Raw genomic sequence first — 23,660 nt, 5'->3', positions numbered from 1 at the left:
AAAACAATATTTGAGGTCTATCCGAAAACCGACACTAAATATAATCACTATATCTAATCTCTCATTAATAATAATTTCATAGTTAAAGCTAAAAAATTTCCATATCCAACGATTACTCGAACGAAGTCGTAAGACCATCAGATCTTTCCAAGTTTCTTTCGCCGGTTCTTTTCAGATCTGATGTTTCTTTCCGAACCGGTCGGTGGTAGATTATTTTGACAATTAATAAATAAGTATAATGCTTCTTTATTGAATAAAGACTTTTTTTATATTATAATATAAAATAAACAGTCAGACAGCGTATAGGATAAGCTCCAAACCTCCTCAAAGGGAGAGGAGGCCTTATCCCAGCAGCGGAACATTCACAAGCTGTTACTGTAGTTTTTTTTATAAATAATTAGCTTTCTCTGAATAAAAGAAGATAATTGACATAACATGACAAGAAGAAAATAATAACTTTTTATCAAGGGTTACGTATGATCACTTAAAACAGCCTTATTAGACGTTAAGATTGCTCATAGACATGACATGACAGTTTAAATAGCCGTTTTAATATGGGTTGCCATATTTACGCATAGCTAAATAATGTGCACGGCAGAGAGCAGTACTCCTCTGTAAGAAATCACTTCGTATACACGTGAAATGTTGAAAATCTACTTACCCTACGTTATAGATATACGCTATTATGATGCGGGAATCCTTTAAATATTATATAATAATTAAAATAAACGTCCCATATATAACTTTCTGACATTTCACAATCGTATCCCGAGGTGTTTCGAGTTTGTTATTACAAAATAGCTTTCTCTTTTACTTATTTCATCTTTCTTCATTCATAATTTTTTTTATTAATGAAATTTTGAATCAGAATCAGATTCAGTTGTAGCAAATTCTTAAAAGTATTAAAGTAACACTCCGTTCAAACTGCGGGGCTAAGACCTTCATACCTTGGGAAACTATTTCACCACGCTGGCACAAGACAGATATTCCAACTATGTTTTCCTTTACCGCCGAGCACGCAATGATTTGCCCAATTTTAGGTTTAAATTCACGTGTTCTAATGACTAACCACACGGGCCATCTCGGCTTGCCAAAAAATGCTTACTTAAATTATCCTAACAATATATATATTAATAAAACAAATGATTCCTTTTAAACCTAAAAAAGAAAACGATTCGCTGACAAACATGCGGTCAACGTTCTTGAAAACGGTTCCATTTAAACGAAGGTTCTTTTTTTGTTAGTGCGAATGACAGCCAATGCAATATTTTTAATTTGTGTAATGAGGAAAACGTATTTAAATATTTTGATACAAGATTCAATCAATAATTATACTGATAATACTTTTAAAGTATAGTTTAAAAAAGTACTAAATAAGAAACTTAGGTTAATATTAGAATAAAAAATGATTAAATAATTTATATTTTTTCATTAATCCTTATAAAACAAACTACTAAATAAAACCTTTTTTTGTAAAACTAGTATGAGTATGATTTAGAATTAAAGCGATACTACACAAAATGGCATGTTACCTCACATTTATATGTTTTTTTGCGTGATTTACTTTACAACAAGACACAACTGCAAACTTTAGTACATTAGCGCGCAAATTCGACTTCAAAAATGTTTTTGTATGTTTATAACGAGATCATTCCGCGAATTATGAATTGGTTTTGATGATTCTTTTTTTGTTTGGTAGGTCATATTTCAGAGGTGGTTCCATGTAAATTTTATCGAAATTGATTTGGAGCTTTTTGAGAAAATCAACAAAAACAAAAATATATACAAAGACATACAATACAAGACAATCAACAAAATTTTTGATACTTTATATCTATTTAATATTTATAAACAGTTATTTTTACAGTCGGTAGAGGGTGCCAGCCAAAGAAGAATACCTTAATAGATATTAATAGATTAATTGGTTAGGTATTCGATTTATCTATTAATATATGATTGCGAAATCGAACGAAAGCTGTTAATTGGAAAGAAGCACATCAAAAATTTTATGAAAGTTCGTAATATTGTTGCAAAAGCAGGATTAAACTGTCCTTCTTGGCTGTGAAATATTAAAATTATACGATAAACTAACATTTACAAAAATGCTAAGCCGTACAAAGACAGATAAACATTTTGTAAGTTTTCGGTTACATGTCATATGAATAACGGTTATTTTGTTATTGATTTTAATTATGCATTTAATAATAAGCAATCGTTGTAAGGGGGTATCCCGTTACAAAGTGCGCAGTTAGCTTTCCAACGGAAGTTTAATTCATGGCGAGTGTTGATACCGGGGGTCGTAGATGGGGTTGTCTCGGTTGCGGCCATCGACCCCGACAGCTGGTAGCATTCACTATACTCAAACACGCGATGTAGCCGACTTGCACTAAAGATAAGGTTTTGCGTGTCACTAAATCTGACTCCCAACTTATCTCGAGGATGAAGGAAAATATGATATTTACATAGAACCTTAATAAGAGCTTATATATTATTTCAAAGCATATATGTATGACGAAGTCCCCTCATTATTTTATACTCTTGACATTTTTTTGCATTTAAGCTAAATTTGAATTTTTAATAAACTTAATTTATTTCGAAACCTACAAAATAAAATAAAATAGAAAATAGTATTTATTTAAAACATCATATCACACTTATATAAACGCGTTTATTTATCTGCAAAAATACTACATATTAAATTTCTCGAATTTTGAAAGCGTCACATAAGCGTCACTAAGAATGTTTTTTTTTTTTAATTTTCTTTGCAATCAATAATTATATATATTTATTATACAATAAATAATCTAAATTAAAAATTAATAATACACATACAATAAAATAGATTTACTAATTTTGATATTATATTTTTTATCTTTATTTATTGCAAAATATTTACATTAACAAATAAACGACGGTAAAAATATTAATTCTAAGTATTTTATAACAAAATTATAAAATAAATCTTTTCTGAGCAGTTTATAGTACTGCTAATATCATTTATGAATACGACGAAGTAAGTTTGTTTATTTGTTTGTTACACATTCACGTCTTAACTACTCAACCGACCGTGTTTTTTGCATTTTGCACACGTTGTTTACAGCAAACGGTATGCGTTAGTGGTCCTCCCTTTTCCCTTCATACTCGGATACTCGTATTAATATACTATATATAAGTATATGCGTTTCGCAGTTTCACCCGTTTTAAATTTAGACTATTGACGTGACAAGCGTGAATTTCATGTTTCTTGTAGATACAATTAATTACTAATGACAGGTAATGACTGGAAAAATAATTTTCGTAGAAATCTAAAATTTATACAAGAGCAATAAAATGTTTACCTTGTTACAAATTTTTAGTGAAACGCGGCGCAATGCCACTGACCTTCGCAGTTTTCACGGACGTTTATTTAAAAAAAAAACACTGTCATCTCTCGAAATAAATATTTAGATTCCTATAAAATGTCTTATGAATTTCCATATAATGACGTCTTTCAAGTTTTGCATACCTAATTAATTAAAAAAATATACAATATGTTATCGTCATACGCCAGAAAAGGAAAAAAAATGTTATTGTACTAGATCATCGTCAGCGACTATCTTAGAAACCAAATTTTCGTATTTTATGACTATACTAAAAAAACAAATATTATGAAACTTACAGCCCCTACTTTTACTATACTAGGATTTGTGCTGTTTGTATAATATAGTTAATATGTCCTGTGCAGTATAAGCCGCCGTGGCCAAAATCAATCAAAATGATGTTGTAGTGTGCGCTGATTCTTATATAATACTTTATAAGATGCTACTTAGGTTAAGACGAGGCTATTCATTAAACACGCTTCAAATAATTAAGACTTTGTCTAATTATCTCATGACTTTTGGACCCAACGTGTATTGTTGGGTCCAAAAGTCGTTAGATAGTGGCTTGTGATCGACGTTAACATAGTGGCTGCTCCTGGCTCCTGTAGGGCAATTAATTATATAATAATAATAATATGTTTATTCTTCAAGCATCAAGGCCCATACTTTTGGTACATGATAATTAAACATAACATTATATAACATACATTAACAATTAGAATTAGAATCACAATCACACCTATACCTATCTATCATAACTTCATGTTTATGTTATATCCCTAAAATATATATTATTTTTCGAGTCATTACCTGTCATTAGTAATTAATTGTATCTACAAGAAACATGAAAGCGTAATAAAATTAATACGTTTATTTGTATGTGTATATATACATTGTATTTTTAATCTTCAGTTATTTTTTAAACATTTACATGTATAAGAAAAAAAAAAAACCTAAATAAAATCCTAATAATATATAAAATATTTCAATCAATCATAGTAATCGTACGTACTAGCGTCAAAATCGAACGAAATGACTCCGAGACTTGAAACTCCAGCCAGCGCTAATAGGTCGTAATGCACCGCCTTCCGACGAATAAAAACTTTTCTAATATCAATTCTTTAAGAATCTTTTAAGATACTACATGTATAAATTATAATTTACAAATTAATATTTTTATTTATTTTATAAAAATACAAATAAATCAAAATGATTTCCAAAATTATTATCATTTTAATAAACAGACTGTATATATATATAAAGATATCATTATATAATAAATATATATATTAAGGTATTGCCGTCTGTACAAAAATAAACATAAACAATAATAATTTAAAAAATCCATTAAATAATCTGATAGTGTCAACTATAATACATCACGATTTAAATGTTGTTAAAAAATCTAGATTAATATATAAAAAAAAAACACAACAGACAAATATTTAGGAGTTTGCCATGCCATGAATCAACGCATCATTGTAACTTTCCATCACCATCAGTCATCACATGCCGATTACGAATACTTGCGAATACCAGTAAGGTATTTCGCATATGTACTTGTTCTGTGAATGAATTCAATATATTTAATAGACATTCAGTTAATTTTATTATGTAAATTAGCACCCAAACTAACAGACCGACGCTCTAGGAGATATTTCTTTCAAACAATTACGATACCTTAATCTCTAAATAATAATAATATGACAATATATTTAGTTTACATACTAATTACGTTTAACATTGCTTGATATTGTTTGTTTAAAACACAACTCCTCAAAAGGATAGGCAAAATTTTACATGACGTTGTGAAATGACGATGTAAAATATTAGTGAGGCACAACATCACACGTGCGTACCGACACCATGGTCGTGACGTTACATGGAGTGATGGATGGCTACTTTCGTGTTGCTAAGTATTTATAAATTCACACATTAGGCCGCATTTTATTAATGTATAGGGTTGCGAAATTATTGTAAAAAACAACGTATTCCGTTATGAGAAAAAAAAAACAGTTTTTTTATGAAATGTAGAGTACAAAGTTTTTTAATTTTCGTCGTTATTGTTTTACGTAAAGCACATTATGTTGTATTTTTTAAAGGCGTTTGTCTCTTTTTTTTGTTCGGCTTCAACGAACTTCAACTTTTACTTTTACTTTCATTGAAGAGGCTATGAGAATTTGCATCGTAACAAAAAAGTATTTTGACATACTTGGCGGAGCGAAGAAAAAGGATACGTTTATTATAACGAACGATTGGCAACCTTATTATAGCGTCACGTTAAAAACACTCACCGAGAGCGAGTCGATCGCAAATACCTTTACTATCGTGGGAAAAATATACTGAAACAGTTACCAGCTAGCTAGCATAGCCCGATAATGAATACATAGTAAAATATTTTTATGAATGGTGAGAAAGTGGGTCGAGCTATATCCGTTGTTAATATTAGGAAAAAGTTTGAAATATTTTCTACTAATTAATATAGATAGGTTGTACGTTTATTTTAGGATACCAAGATAATTATATCTCATAAAAATGTAATTCATAAAAGCATTTAAATATTTTTTGATACAATTAAAAGTTTATAATTGTACGTTATCACTTGGATAAAAACAAATACCAAAATAAGTAATATAAAACAAACAATTACAAGGAATGTCGTCGAAAAGGCATGTTCTTACGTCGTGGAGTTCGATATCGGCGAAGTGCGCGGGCGGCGGGCGGCGGGCGGCGCACATATTACACGCTCGAATGAATTTCGGCTCTGTTCGCAAGATAACGCGGGGCGCCTCCTAAACAAGGCCTCAGATCGTCGGCGTCGAGCGGAGCGGAATTACAAACAAACAACACATCGAGTATTCAAGTCGAGTCGTTATCTGACGGATTAAAAGGCGGCTTGATACTGAGCACGCCGCAGCACGACGCATCGAGTTCAATAGCACACGTCCAAATAAAAAATATTAAAAAAAATAAAAAATAGCGACCCACGAGTGGCCCACGATGGCTAGGATCAATGGCCGCGGAAGTTTTTGCAAATATCCGGAGTGTTAACGGCGCGCCGCAACTCGGCCGGTTGTTTACATTACTTGCCGATTACCAGCTTGCGGCCCCGGCCCCGGCCGCCACGCTCCGAAACCTGTGCCCTTGATAGGTACAATGACCATTAAAAACTATATACGTACTTTTAACGGCCACTTCAATAGTAATATTAATTATTATATGTACTAACATGTTAGTAACGATAATGACATAATTTTATATTTGTATTTTTGTTTATTGTATGTTCCATATCTTTTGTAAATATCATATATTATGTAAATATATATATAAAAATAGTTATTAACATTTTTTTAAATGCTGACGAGCAAATCCTCCACCTGGTAAGTGGTCACCACCACCCGAAGAAACTCGCACCTACTGCAAGAAGTAAAAAGCACTGCTTACACAGGTAATGCGAACCATGGCACTTGAGATATTATATACTTAGTTGCTGTAATAACACTTCTCTCTCTCATTCTATCTCTTGAAAATAATAAAAATATTATTTTTAAACATAGAAATCAGATTACTTTGATTGAAATCAATTTAAGTTTTTTAATAGATATATTGATCTTATTTAATTTGTACGTCAGTTATTGTGGAGAATAAACAGAATATAATTTTTGTTTATTTTATTTATATATAAAAAAGAATTTATACATTTTTAAATTTTTTAAAAAGTTTTATTAATTTAATTTAAGTTTATTAGTTAATATTTTCGCTTTCAACTCTTTAGCAGATTTTTTTCTATTGTTTTTCCGCAAACTTCAGCTGAACCGAAATTTTAATCATTGATTTATTTTAAAATGAAATATAAATAATTATATATTTAAGAAATTATTACAGAATATAAGTTGGTGGTTAATAAAATACACATTATTTAATTATCGAGGTCAATTCAGCACTATCGCAATCTTTTTTTAATTTTTTCTCATTTTTTATCCTTGTTTTGTGTTGAGAATGTCTTCAGGGGTGTATTAATTTTTATCCTTAATTGACTTTTATATTTAATAATTAAATTATACGAGTAGAACAGACATTGATATATATACATTTTATTTTTCTTCAGCCCCTGTAGTTGGTGGACTGGCAACAGAAACGTATAAATTAATATTGAAAGAGTTAAAATTATAAGAATATGCAAATCCATAACAAACACCAATCATTGTAAGATATATTTTTTATAAAATTTCAAATATGCAACGTATTAAATTCATTACTTTTAATTATTCGTTAATAAATAAACAATTGTTTATGTGAAACAATTTATGAAACAAGGTCGTTATCGTTTATCCGGTTTTAAAAAAGATAAAGCGCAAAAACTAATCACGTGTCATTTCTTAGCACGTTTGTTTTTTTTTTTTGCTAGATTTGTTTGTGACACGCAATCTTTATTTTAAAACAAAAACGGAATTATGCAGCATATTTTTTTACAGGGAAAGGTGGAAAGGCCCCTGCAGGACACGTAGCTAGATATATATAGCTAATAGGTACAGGATAATTAGACAGACAGCTAAGACATTTCTAATTTAATAACGAGTCATGTATTTATTTTTAATACACAATAGATTTAATGCCCAAGAAATCCGTATTTTCCTCTGTTTTTATTAGCAAGTCAAAATAGATATCGCCGAAACTTTTGATATTCCGTTGCATTTTTCTATTAATAAATATACAATTTTAGTTCCATATTTGATTTAAGACGTGGAATAAAGTTTACAGTTGGGATCAATTAATTTAAAATTTCCTATCTCTTCGAAACTAATATTTTTATCACTAATATTCAATTTCTAAACGGTATTTAGATAATAAAGGACCGATTTGAAATCAAATATTACAAAATCTCCTATTAAAAAAAAAACTTGTTAATTTTTATTGTCATAATATTTTTTGTTTTTTACAGCCTAATAGTCAATTTTCTTATAAAATACGCGCTTCTCACTCATGTCACCCTCTTCTAGCCTTGCTAGTAACTTTTAAATTAATAATAATTCGTTTTGTAACATGTAATGGTACAATTAAAAGTAATTTTACAGTAAATACTCTCGAACCCGAGATATCGTTTGTATCGTATAAGTAGTTTTTTAAGATGGATATGATTTTGTAAACAATTAAATATTCCCATTACAAATTTCCAGTCCGGCCTTACAGAGGGTAAAGTTAATTATATTTATTTTTACGTAATCTATAACATCTCCCTCCTTTACCGTCTCCGCCGAGTACGAGATAAGTTATAAGCAGAAATTAAACACATTACAACGTAGTGACGTCGGAAATGTGACGTCATATGATATTGTTTTTTTAACAAATAAAAACAAAAAACCATACTAGACAAATAAAAAAAATTTACTTTTATTACTTGTCGTACGTGCATCGAACGCAGGAAGCTACATAACAAAATTGTCTTGCCTGAAAATGTAATTAGCGCTCCCACGCCGTTTTTAATTAAATGAACATTCCAGACCTCTTTACGTTTGGTTTTATTTATACCGCCTAAAAATATTATGTCGATTTAAGTACAGTTTTTGTCACAGCAGCGCCGTTATTAAACATAAATAAAGATGTGATATATTTGTGATACCGTTTGTTGCACAATTACTTATGTAGTTTTAGTTTATTTTTGTAAATAGTGATAAGGTTATAAAAATTAGTGTATAAAATTATAATGTAGTAATTATATTCTTACTTCCAGGTGCGAGCATATCACCAGCGCTAACGTAGTCACAAGCCAGTAGCAGCGCGCACGCCACCACCGGCCATGCGACCCAGTCGCACGCGCGCCGCATTACGCTGCGCCGCGCCCTCGCGCCCTCCTCCACATGACCCGAGCTAAAACAATTATATTACCTTACTAAATAAAATAAATTCATACTTACATGCATACATATATAGTAAGCCATGACACAGTTCACGATGCAAAAATTCCCGTAAAATAAAGTAAGTATATACAATTATGCTTTACGGGAATTGCAGATGTTAATGCAATTTTAAAATTGATACTAATTTAAGCTTAAATAAGAGTTTAGAGCAAAAATAGTCTTTATGTCATCATATCTTAAAGTCATTGACTTTAAATATCAGCTCATCGAGTATAGATAAGATTTTATCGCGGCATTAATTTGACTGAGCTAATGAAGGTTAGTATAAAATAAGTGAATATAATATAAAAAAAGTAAATGTACACCAACTGTACCCTTATTCACAAACTACACTTTTTTTTTTATAGAATAGGAAGGTGGACGAGCATATGGGCCACCTGATGGTAAGTGGTCACCAAACGCCTTTAGACATTGGCATTATAAGAAATGTCAACCATCGCTTATAGCCAATGCGCCATCAACCTTGGGAACTAAGATTTTATGTCCCTTGTGCCTGTAATTACACTGGCTCACTCACCCTTCAAACCGGAACACAACAATATCAAGTATTGCTGTTTTGCGGTAGAATATCTAATGAGTGGGTGGTACCTACCCAGACGAGCTTGCACAAAGCCCTACCACCAGTAAACTAGTACACTTATTGGAGAATAAGAATAAGATACAGTTTACGTGAGAATTTGACGAAAAAATCTGTTTTTTTCGTCAAATTACATTCTATGAATGAACTGATTAAATAAAAAAACATACATTTTGTGTAGGGCACAAAGATGATGAAAATATTTGTCTACGATATCTATCCCAGTTTTTGAATATAAAAAAATAAAATAGTAAGAATTATATTTGTTTCTGATTGCATATCATTGATGCTAGATATAATTCATTGTTAGCAAGAAGAGACGGCATGAAGGCTTCGATTATGAACGTGGGAGTTTACAACATTCCCACGACATTAGGCCACGGCTAAATATTTACTAGGAAAAACATTATCCGATTAACCTGGTATCAACGGTGGCTAGTTCGCGTGAAAAATTAATTGATACTATTCTATTAATAGTACACATTAATAGAAAAAAAAAATACAAATTTATTTTATTCCGCAAATAATCTTTACGCTATGACAATGTAATTGGTATTATTAACAGTTGTGTTATCGAAACAAGTATAATATCGTCATTTAAAAGAATCCACAGTATTATATAATAATAATAATATCCTGGGACATTTTTCACACAAGGCCATCTGATCCAAAATTAAGCTTGTACAAAGCCTGTGCTATGGAAACGAGACAACTGATATACTACATATAATACTTTTTTTTTGTAAATACATACATATATGGATAATTACACCCAGACTCAGGACAAACAGACATGTTCATGCACACAAATGTCTGTCCTGGGTGGGAATCGAACCCACAACCTTCGGCGTGAAAGGCAAGTGTTCTACCAACCACGCCAACCGGCTCGTTATATCATACAGATTTTTATTAATAAACGTAAATTTGACGGCATTAATCTGATCGTTTTAAGAAGTATGCAGACGACGCAGACATATGAACATAATATGACTATACCCGCCCATACACATTAGACACTGCATAATATGTTGAGGTGAAAATAATTCCTACTAATAATGCTTACACTAATAATACTAATACGCCAACCATAAGATTTAAAAAAAACTTTTTTGTGCCTGTAATTCCACTGACTCATTCACTATCTAATCCAAAATTGATACTCGGCAATAGTGTTACTCTGATACGGTCCTGTGCAAAGCCGTACCATTATGTTACAGTGACATAGGGAACTACATCGCTATGTTTCAAAAACAATAAAATATAATTCAAATACTCGATCACTGATATAATACAATTTGACGATTTTTCGAATTAAGGTAAATTATAGGTTAAGAAATATATATATATATATATATATATATATATATAATCGTCAGATTGTTGTATAGTTTATCAGTATTCGTAAATAACTTTTATATATAAAAAGCTAAATCGGGTATTCGGTCACGAGCCTATGCAAATCTATACGATATCTTTGCTGCACAAGGACCGCGGTGGCGCCGCACGTTGTGCAACATGCCATATAATATAGACGCATATGAAATCAGTGGTATGTATACGCTTACATACTATATCTATCTACAATCTACGTGTTCTGTGTACAAACACTCACGTCATTATGACGGTATGCTACGCATTGTCGCATTATTCAATAAGGTTTTTGAACTTGCCTAGATAACGACCTAACCAATCAAAACAAAATGTATCAAATTTAACTCCATATAATCAAATTATATTTTTTTATAGTGTTGACTGGCATGGTACGTTTGGTGTAGGTCGTATAAATTTATTTAAATATATAATAATAATAATGTAATAATTTTGATGTACGTTTCGACCGGGTTGAATTACAACGTATTCCAATTTCAAATATTTATACAGCGGTAACGAACTGCCATATTGATATGATTAAAAACAAAATATATTTAGTATATATGTATTATATGTATAGTATTATAAGTTATAACTATAATAATTATTCAAAATATGGTGAATGAGAGTAATAGAAGTAGAAAGTTAAAGTTAAAAATGAAATGTTTTATATTTTTTGCAACTTCATTTACGACCACTTTTATTCTCCACATCTTCATTTTCATTTTGGCATATATAAGCTAAGTATAAATAAATTTACAATATAATTGATTTAAGCTGATCAAAAGTATTTTTAAAATAATTATTTGGGTCTATATCTCATCTTACCTATTTTTTTTGGTTTCTACACAAACATGTATAGCAAATAATTGGGACTTTTTTTACACTTAATAGGTCAGCGTGTGACCGTTGCAGCACGCTTGCCTAGAAGAAACCTTAAACAGGTTCTGGATTTGAAGACAACAACGTTGTACGTTAGGATTTAGTACAAAGTTACAACAAATACGCTTATCATTTCTTATTGCTTAACGTAAATCTACAGGCTAATACTACAAGCGTAGTATAATTTAAAAATTGACTCGAAATAGACAGAAGTAAAAAGAGGTTGTACAATGGTTACGTATAAACGAGACAGTAGGACTCGTAGCAGTGACTGGCATGCGACGTCAGTAGAAGTCCGTAGGTAGGGAAGGGAGGAAAGTACCAGTTTCCCGCGCTGCATTCCAAGTTGTTTACTCGCCATAGCGTGGCGGACAACGAGGTTGACGACCGCATGCCGCACCACGCCGCCATATTTTTGGTAATAAATAATAGGACAGCGCAACGCAACACGATCGATCGGCCCGCGGCCAGTGCGGCGGCGCGATGCTCGGTGGCCAAAACATTGCACCCCACCCCTGCCGACATCTGCGCCGACAGTAGCTAAAAACGTGCAACGACGCTACAGGATAACCTCATTGCAGATTGATAATGATAACATTGACGGATCGCTTTCGTCTACGGTCTAGCAAACCATGCCACATTCCACGAAGGTAATTTTAATACAAACACTGGCTTGCGTATTGCGACGTTACGTAAAATAATTATCGCACTAGTTTTAATAACGTTCAGCAATATAAAATGATTCTTATATGTAAAAATTTCAATACTATTTTACTGCATGCTATTAAAATTAAAAAATTAAATACATATTTTTTTAAATAATAAAAAAAAATTGTCACATATCGATGATCGATTTTTTAACCTTAATTATATTTATTGAAGTTAAAAAAAAACATGACGGATGAAGATGTTTTAGATCTAATGAATAGAAGACACGTATCTATAGCTAGTATTTACTAATTTTCAGAAACAGTGTCTAAAAGCATTACATTATTATAAGATGCATCCTAGTAAAGAAATATTTTTACCAAAAACAATTATTTTAATTTAAAAATGCTGTGTTAATGATATTATAATTTAATAAGTTAATATTTCTTTCGTTTATATATGTCAAGTACGAGCCTTTGATCTTTTAGGTCGCAATATAAGGTTGGTTTGTTCGTTTATTGTAGTGTATGTATTATTCAGTCGACAACGTTGCGCGAGAGTCGCGAGTCGTTTTATATAATTGTATAGGCTGGTAATTTTATGTCGAGTGATCGGATGTTATTAAATGACTGTTCCGGATTAAGTCTCATATAGGTAAGGTTAAATATTGCTTGAAATATAATGCAAAATGCAAATAATTATACATCATCGTTTCAAATGAAATAAAAAGAGTTACAATATTAAAATCTGAATTAATCAAACATCGACAAATAATAATTTAATTAGACGTGAACAAACATTATTTCATCTTCATTTTCGTCAATCAATTATTACTTACATACACGAACGGATACCATGGGGGTTTTTTAAAACCTGGAGGTATGGGAACCCTAAAAATTGTTGTTTTGACCAAATGTATACATCAACATTTATAACTGCTAATTTGTTTGTTGATCATATAATATTGGTAATATGTGTATGTATACACACATATATATAGTATATATATATATATATATATATATATATATAGTAGCAGTTAACTAAACAGTCGCTAAGCAACGTTTATAATTAACGCCGTAAATGGTTGACAAAACAAACCGCTTGAAAGTTAGATTTAAAGTCCGACAACGAATGTATAAATCCTCGTTATTATGAATAATAATCAAGTTTTCGTTTTTATTTTTAAAGGTAACATTAATTACCTTGTGTTTTTCTTTAAGTTGGCAAGACGCGTCGAAGTGTTTTTATTTCTTGCGGAAAACATAATCAAAACATAACACATATGATCCAAAAAATATTTTGTAATTTGTTTTTGCTTAAGAAATACGAAAAAAATATATGTTAACTTTAACATGAGATAAGTATGCATACAGGTTAAAAAATGACCATTAATCTTATTTTAGGCATAATATGATCGATTTGCTTGTAAGTTATCAAGTATCAATAAGTCAATTCAAGGCTACAACTGCAAAATATGAAAATATTGTTTTCGGTACATTGTTTTGATAAGACTTCAAGGTATTTGTTGTGTTGCTTGTACGTGTGCGCTTATCGCGAACAGCCAACAGCCTCTGAATGTTACAACTTAATATATATTATTTTAATGAACGATAGATAAAATTAAACATACTTCATCGCAACGTCAACTTGAAATTACTATATTATTACTCAGATTATAGGTGAAATGTTAAAATAATATGCCTTTGTATATAATAGCGACTTGGAATATGCATTGTCGGTGTATAATTAATATTTATGTTCTATTCATTTTGGTTCCAGTACTGAATTTTAATGAGCACGTAACGATGAAAAGATCTTGTGGCATATTAATGTCGCTTCTTACATTTTCAAGCATCCTGTCACCTATCAATCTCCGTCAGACCGTCACTCGTCAAGCCGTCACGCTCCCGGTCACTTGTGTCCGGCGCGGGTGCTCCGTCTCCGTCTGTGACGAGTCTCTCATTTATCTTTACCTAATAGAATGCTACAAAGGTAATGGCCGAAACTATCGAATTGATGTTTGAATGGAAAGTATTGTAATTGCATTTAAATCGTGTACCTAAACAATTACGGCTTTTATTTGCGATCATGTTTACGGATTTTATTTGAAAACTTTTACGTAAAGGAGGATAAAATGTTTAAATTCAATTAATTGAAGTACATAAACAATCATTTATAACTTGTAAAAAAAATATTAATATAAAAAAAGTAAACAAATTTGAAAGCTGAAATATTCGTTAGAAGATATTAGGAATAATATCTTAAGATAATATAAGACATAATATCTTAAGAATTAACATAAAACATTCAGGTTATGACAAAATAGTTATAAAATATAAACTCGCATACAGATTAATAGCTTTTACAGAAGACAGGCCTACTAGCAGGCAAAATACTGTTAAATACAGTACAGTACAGTAACAGCCTCTGAATGTCCTACTGCTGGGCTAAGGCCTCCTCTCCCTTTTTGAGGAGAAGTTAAATACAATGAATAGATATAACGTAATTTCAAAGCCACTTCCATTTTTCACTTAATAATAGGATAGGATATACTTTTTGTTTATCTTATATATGGCCCTTTTTTAAATATTTATAATATAATGTTTTTTATCTATAATCTGTGGTTTTATCTGTTAATTTGCCCGAGAAATGCGAATGAATTAATTACATATCTACATCCCAATGTAAAGAAGCTGTTTAAAAAATTATATAAACGATACAAAATAAAAATTTATGAAATAATAAATGTGGGAATTGACATGAATGAAAATGACAATTTTATCTATTTTTAAGTCATTATAAATTGAATGAATTTATATATAATATAAAATTAGGTTATTATAATAATAATAAAAAAACACTGGCGTGCCAAATTCGTTGAAATATAAGTGATTGTTGAGTCTTGTTTTTTTTAATAATTAATATTACTATTACAATTCACTGAATACATTATTTGTGCGGGATATAGAGCGTGCGTAGCTAGAGTCGCGTTAAAGAGTCCGGATTCAGTTCGCTCCAAGCAAACGGCAATGCGATGCCTCATCGAAGAGACAGACAGACTTGTTTACACCATCGCACCACGTGGTGACCGATTCTTATACGCGGTCACGTGGATTTTAAAGTTTACACCTGTACTATGAAACCTAAAGACAAATTTACTCCTCACACGGCATTCATGAACCAGATTAGCCCAGTCGTAATCAGATTGAAAACACATGAAACGCTACCTGAGCTCGGCGCCTGCCGTGTTTGTTTGGCCCCCGCAATACACTATTGCATGTAAAATACAAGGATCAGCAAAACTGACAACTGTGTATTCACTTTGTCACGACACCAAACACTGGCTGTAAATTTTGTTAATAACAACAACACTGTATTGTAAACACTGCGCGCGATAGAGAGCTGACAACACGAACACAAGTTATCATGAACGACGCGCGCAAACGACTGGTGGGGTGGCGGAGAGAAGAGGTGCGCGCGGGGCCGTGCCGTCGACCCAGTCGAGGAATGCGGCTCGCCCGTTCTCGCGTGCTTATTTTTTTGGTCGGTTCGGTAGGGCGCGAGGGGACGCGATTGCTCTGAACGAACCTTGGCGCCCATTACGATGTTCATTGCTTGTATGCATGCACCCATGCACACGTACGCGAAAGAATTACGGCTACAATATATTATGATTTATTTATAATTTAGAACAACAACAACAGTTAATTTAACTTATGAGGCGAAAATCTGTAACAATGTTTTTGCTTTGATTTGTACTTTCAAATAAAATATCAATACAATTTCGGTACTAGATATAATTAACAATAATAAATAAATCAATTATAAACCAACCAAACTTAGGAACAGAAGTTAGGACTTAGCTATTTTAGATAACTTGTACGTATATGAAACGGAATTGAGAATATAATATAAATGCTTATAAATTTTTATATACTTCTCATATTAAAATAATTAAAAACTTGTTTTAATAGAATATAAAACATTTTCTTATCGAATATAACTCTAGGTATGCATAAAGTAAATATATGTTTTTTTATGAAATGAATAGCAAATGAAGTGCGAAATATCAAGGCAGTACGTCTTATATAATAATCGATATTTAATTAAATAACAATATTTTTATTTATTTAACTAAACAATAGTTATAACTTAGAGCTTCGTTTGCGTTGAAATCATCAATAAAAATAAATTCTTTAAACCAAACATTTATTTGGTACCTACATTTATTACAATTTATAAATGTGATATAACATAAACGTATTACTTAAAATAGTTTTCATTGTTCGTCTTATATGTTAAAACTGAAAAAAATCCATTTATTATGCGACATGGTCTACAAAACAACACATTAGCAATTTTTTTATTTGTAATTCCCGTCGGGTTTTTTTTTTAAATACTCTAGTAACTTAACATTACACAAGTAAAACTATTAATAAAACCATTTGTTTGTTTCCAAGAAGGTATAAACTATAAAGGGTTGGTGGAACCCCTCATTGGACAAGCGGTCTGGAGTAAGCTACAAATCTTCTCTAAAAAAAGAGGGGCCTTAGCTCAGCAGTGGAACTTTTATGGGCTGTTACATACTACATGTAAACAAATAAACTTGATATCCGAATTTTTAATGTATTAAACCATATTAAGTTTTTAGCGTACCTGGGAGCCAATGACTTTTTGACCAATCATCAATGCGGTTTCTCCCAAGGCCGTTGAACAGGAAATCTTCCAGTATTAGTATACCAGGCATTGGATGCCCTAGTCATCATTATCAATATTTAAAAGATACTTGATCGGGATATTCACGTTTGTCTTAAAAATATTTTCTTAAATTAACGAAAGGCCTGCAAATGGTGCCATTGGTGGTAAGTGGTACCTTTCGTCAATATACTCTAGATTCCTACAGTGTCAGTAAGTACTGTGCGAATCTGAAGTGTTTAAGAAATATATACGTATCACTACTTGCACTGTCATAACACTGCCAACCGTGGGATATCCTTACGTTTGTACGGGCTCATTCATTATTAAAACCGGAATAAAGCAATACATAGTTGTTCTGTGGTAATGTAATCCACGATGGAGCCACGTTGATGTCCTGCAAACATTTTTCAGGCAGTAACAATACCCTAAGACTGATTAAGGTTTCGTTTCGTGTTACAAGTCCATCGCTCGTTCGAGACAAACACACCGTATTCTAATAACCCCTGCACACTTTTACCATCGGAGAACCTAATGTAGTTTAGAAGTAGTCTAGAAGTTAATGTCTACCCCTACGTCAACGACATCTTTCCCATAACACGAAGTGCTTAACTTACTTATTTCTTATACGCACAAACTATGTGAATTCTTCATCCAATTTAAATAAATAATCCGGGTTTATTGAAGACAAGAGTGAGTTGGATAGGGATCTTCTATGCGGTCCATCTTATCTTATCGGTCATCAGAAGTATGTGCTGTCGTGTGTAATACTATAATTGGGTAAACTTTTTTTACGTTTAAAGTAAAATATATAAGTAAATAACAATGTCTTAAAGATTGTAGCATAATCATATAAATATAAAAAAAAAATGCAAAAATATATAAATATATAAGAAAGGTACGTACCGTTGCAAACGTTACTGTTTTATTAAATGCACTCACACTTACGACCTGCACGTGTAATATAGATCGTGATTGTAAATGTTGTTGACACTACCTATTCATAAAAATTAAAAATTAATGGTTTTTAATAAATATTTTATTGCCTAATCTCTTAATAGTTTGTATAAGTTAAGAGTTTGTAATAAATTATTATTTTGTATGGTATTTATTGCAAGCTGTGCATTATTATATCCGTGCAGTGTCAGAATACAATTCACTGCCCGTCTTTCTCCCATGGGTGTCGTAAGACGCCACTTAGGGATATATGAGCGACCATCTGCTCATCCTGTGGTGAGATGTTAATCAACCGTCTGGTTTGTTACCACCGTACGCAAGGTGAAAAACTCGTGAAGTGGCCTGCAGCCACGTTTCGAGGTCAGCCAGCGTACAGCCAGAACTCGAGCGAGCATTGCCACGATATATATTTGTTCAGTGGAGGCGGCTGTGAACCAATGCTGGTGGAAATTTTATTGACTTGCCGGACAGGGAGTCTCAAAGAAACTGCTGTTCTGCTAGCCACCTGTGGTGTAGTATAAGGGCTCAAGCGTGGATAGTCAGCTCGCGAGGCTGCCCTACCATGCCACGCATAATCTCGGTGTGTACCGTCGCCGGTTAGTGACGAAAAGGTCCCGTGCGGCTACTTCCTGGGAAAGTTCGGGGCCCTTTCCGTCTAGTGAATCAGTGTATTTTCTCTTTAGGCAGCTTCTTGGAGAAACACGCCACCATACTTCGACCATCTCTGTTGTGGCAAAGCGTCGCTAACTTATCTTCACTTTTCTATAATTATGGTAGCGCATTAAATAAGAAAGAACGTCGTTCAGTGGTGTATATCTCCCACAATACCTACGCTAACCTTAATGCTGTTCACCACTTCTTTCACGGTCATTGAGGTAAACTAGCCATCTGCGGATAAGATATCATAATGAACAATTAGTACGTGCGCAAGCTCAAGTGCAATCTCTAATTCTTCGCTCTCATAATCCGATGGGAAGGTAACCAACACGACCAGATCAAACAGGCCTAAGTATACACTTGACTTATTTATATGTTAGTAGGTAACGATTTATACAACTGATAATTAGGGGAGGAGGCAAGTATCCTTATTTATATGTTAGTATAGGTCCTTTTTTATTTGCCGGACTGCGTGTATGCAAAATTTCATGATAATCAATCAGTTGAGTGGTTAAGATATGAAAGCGTAATAAACAAACGCACTTTCGCAATTGTAATATTTGTACAAAGTTTAAGAGAATTAGCAAAAACTCGAACTTTGAAGTTATTTTCTTATTTCAAGCAAACAAGTCATATATTGAGGTCGCGATAGTTTTTCTAAAACAAAATAAAAAAACGCTGAATCAACAACGCAAAGTGTATCAAAACAACATTCCTAAGACTCGTACCTCGACTAAGTACGAGTTTTAGATGGTATTGGTCAACAACACAACACAACTCACAAGTACTATGATATACTACACATGTACTGGTTTTTGTAAATAGATTATTATATTTAAATTGCAACGTATTTTTTTATATATACTGTAGAATCATGTTTAACACATTTGAGTTTTTGTAAACATCTGTTTACTCAAATGATACTATATCGACATTGAATGTTTGATTTTTCATTGCTTAAGGCACAAGGGCTGTATAAGAAGAATGAAAGAATACAACGAGTTTGCTAGCATTTTTGTTTACGAGTTACGGACTTTTACATATGTGTATGATATTTAATGCCCACAGTGCTCATTAAAAAAATGATAAATAGTGATTGTATTTAATTCTTTGTTTGCCTAACTGCCCATTGCAATCTTTGTATTTTGTTTAATTCTCTGCGTAAGGTGCATTCTACAGCACAGTTACTTTGAAATATTTTAGAAAATATTATGAATAGTAATTTATATTTAGTAATACCTATATATGTAGGTATAGCTATCGGGCGCTCTTTCGAAACTAGTAGTTAATATTTAGTAATACAGCGCCGATGTCTACAGGCGGTGGTCACCACTTACCATCAGGCGACCCGTTTGCCAGTCCATCTACCAACATGTGAATAAAAAAAAACATACAATTTACTGACAAACAAAAACTTTTTAAGTTGTTAATTGTAAGTAGTTAGAATTTTAGGCCTGCGTTGGCGGAGTTTTTGTACAATTTATAATATTTGTGAACTTCAAATAATTTACGATCTATATGTCATGCATATTTAGGTACGTTGTAACTTTTAACGAGGTTCTTATAATTATTTTCAATGATCGCAGGTTTATCGTTTGGTAGGACGTAGTGTAGGCCATCGATCAACAAGACGATTTTTATAAGGATAAGGATAATTGTATAAGGAGTAGTTTATCAATAATAATAATAGCAGAACAAGTGTGTATCGGTGAAAGTTAATACCTATTCAACCTCAGGTGGCCCATTTGCTCGCCTACCTTCGTAAACTTTAATAAAAAATTAAATGAAAAGGTGTTGTTTGTATTAACGATAATAATGATGCGTTCATTCAGGTGTTTCGTGTGACATTTCATGACATGGACCGGGTGTCGTATATCACATCAGCAAGCAGCTTTGTTATCTCGCAAGTAGGCGACACATCAACTGTCTTGAAAAACAACGTTTACGCAAGCAACGTTTATCAATGAAAGCAAGTTTTTCCTTATCGTACACCCGGGTTTGCACGGAATTATGAAGTATTTATGAAGTGCTGTACCTGAAATATAGTTAAGACGAGTTTATTTAATGATAAAATTCAATGGATTATTATTTCATCAATCGCATCATAATAGGATAGGATGTAAATGTTTTTTTGTGATTATGATTTTTAATATTTTACTAAAATTAACATTTAATTTATAATTAACGCCCAAATTATGTAAGTAATGTTCACTGGAATTGTTTAACTATGTGTGGATAATTAAAAATTAAATCATAAATTATAATAATTATAATTATTATTTGTTATAATGTTTAGATATACATATTTAGTACTTAGCGTTCGTATGTATTAGATCCTTACATATGAAATTAGCGTTTTGTCGTACTGACCACTTTGATCTGAAATATCTCTTCTTTGGTTAAGAATTCCAAATTTAAATTTATAAATTCATTTAGCTGGTACATTTGAGTTTTGAACAGTCATTCATTTGTTTTTTCCTCATTATTTTTTTCTTTGGCGTCGCTTATTACCGCACAATGGAAACATGAAATATCGGTATATTTAAGAGTACGAGTTCCACCGTGGCACCAATGCTGCAGACATAGCTCGAAGGATTATTGATGTGTACGGCGCTGGTGTCACAAAAGAAAACACGGTACGTTTTTGGTTTCAACGTTTTCGTTCTGGAAATTTTGACCTTCAGAACCAACCCCGTGGATGGCCGGAGACCAAAGTGGAAAATGAAGAATTAAAGGCTATCGTGGAAGTGGATCCACCACAAAGCACTTCAGAGATAGCTACAGGCTTCGGGGTAAGTGATAAAACTGTATTAATCCACTTAAAGCAAATCGGGAAATTAAAAAGATTTGAACGATGGGTACCTCATGAATTGAGTGAATCGAACTTGCAAGTACGCGTCGACGACTGCTGTGTTACTTTGGTCAACCGACACAATAATGATGGGATTTTAAATCGAATCATTACTTGTGATGAAAAGTGGATACTGTATGATAATCGGAAGCGCTCGTTGCAATGGCTGAACCCTGGAGACCCAGCCAAATCCTGCCCTAAACGAAAATTGACTCAGAAAAAGTTACTCGTGAGTGTTTGGTGGACTAGCGCCGGTGTCGTTTACTGCAGTTTTCTAAAATCTGGCCAAACGATTAACGAAACGAAACTATTGTCAGCAACTGCAAACCATGAAGGAAGAACTAGCTGCTAAACAAGCGAGATTGGTCAATCGCTCTAGGCCACTGCTGCTTTACGACAACGCAAAGCCACACACTGCACAACAAACAACCACTAAGTTAGATGAGCTACAATTGGAATGTCTGTGATATCCACTGTACTCCCCGGACTTTTCTCCAACAGATTACCATTTTTTCCAGAATTTGGACAACTTCTTACAAGGAAAAAGATTCAACTTCGATGCGGCAGTCAAAACCACCTTCAAGGAGTTTATTGATTCTCGCCACCATGGTTTTTTTTAGTAAAGGGGTATCAATGAAAGGTATCAATGAACTACCTTTGAGATGGCAAAAGTGCATAGATAACAACGATGCATACTTTGATTAATTAAATATATTTTACAAAAAAAAAAGTATATTCCTCCCGTACAAAACGCAAAATGTATATGATATGCTAAATATACAAATATTTCATAGACAATAAGTCTGACTAAGTTTTGTTATGAATTTCCAAGATTAACGTACTTGTTAAAGTTCATTCTAGCGTGCAACAAAAAACATAATTAATATTTTTTTAATAATTATTTAGAATTTTTTTATCTTGTGAATACTATCAATATTCATCGCAACGTAATTATATATGTATACGATATCTATTTCGTATATTTGTAATCTTACTCCATATGTGTATTTCTTATGACAGTAAATTGTGTTTATTTTGACTCGACTTGTAACCGATCTTTTGGCGTCACACATAGACTTTTTTTATTTAATTTAATTCTTCACATAGTTTTTGTCTGTACCGTGTAATAAGTATACATTTGCCTCATTGTAATGCAACCGTAAAAACAGCTAGAGATGCATTGAACAAGATAGATTTAAACAACCCGAGATTTGGTCAGCTCCTCACATACCTACCTTGATTTTTTATGAATATTTTCAAGTTGTAGTCAATTATAGCGTTGCTTGGAGTATACTTTTTTTTTATATGATATAACTTATGATAGGTACCTACGTGGTAAAACTTGCAACTTAAATAGGCTTCTTAAATGTAAAGAAAAAATTGTTAATTTTTAAATGTTCGGTCTCATTAACCTTAAAATAATATAGGTATTCTTATTTCATCTAACGACATAGTGTTGTTCTTGTTTGACTTGTATTCATTTAAAATCAACTGCTTAAACAAAATGAAAACCGGTTTTAATTAATATACAACATATTAATTAAAACATGATGATGATAGAACATTTTACGTTTGCAGGTTCAAATCCTGATAAGACTTCAGTGACTGGATTCAAAAGCAATCTTACCAGCTTCAAAACTTAACTATTACTAATCAAATTAACTGTTTAAGGAACTGTAAAGCACCGAAGTACTCTTGCTATACTACTAAAGAGTAATGATATAAATATTTAATGCCAACTT

General features: G+C 32.2%; 1 protein-coding gene across 2 annotated transcripts in view; it reads right to left on the bottom strand.

Moving 5' to 3' along the window:
• LOC126775688 (insulin receptor) overlaps positions 1 to 16,190 on the bottom strand; it is a 61,166-nt gene extending 44,976 nt beyond the window's left edge. For both annotated transcript variants that reach the window (XM_050497792.1, XM_050497861.1), the window contains exons 1-2: positions 15,986 to 16,190; positions 9,085 to 9,227 (exon numbers count right to left, since the gene is read on the bottom strand). In XM_050497792.1, the coding sequence (XP_050353749.1) occupies positions 9,085 to 9,184 (100 nt within the window). In that variant the 5' untranslated portion in view covers positions 9,185 to 9,227; positions 15,986 to 16,190. The remainder of the gene's footprint in view (positions 1 to 9,084; positions 9,228 to 15,985) is intronic.
• Positions 16,191 to 23,660: the final 7,470 nt, after the last annotated feature.

Source organism: Nymphalis io, chromosome 1 (assembly GCF_905147045.1).
Source record: "Nymphalis io chromosome 1, ilAglIoxx1.1, whole genome shotgun sequence".
Classification (NCBI taxonomy): domain Eukaryota; kingdom Metazoa; phylum Arthropoda; class Insecta; order Lepidoptera; family Nymphalidae; genus Nymphalis; species Nymphalis io.
Note: the sequence above shows the minus strand (reverse complement) of the source record. Positions and strands in the feature narration are given on the sequence as shown.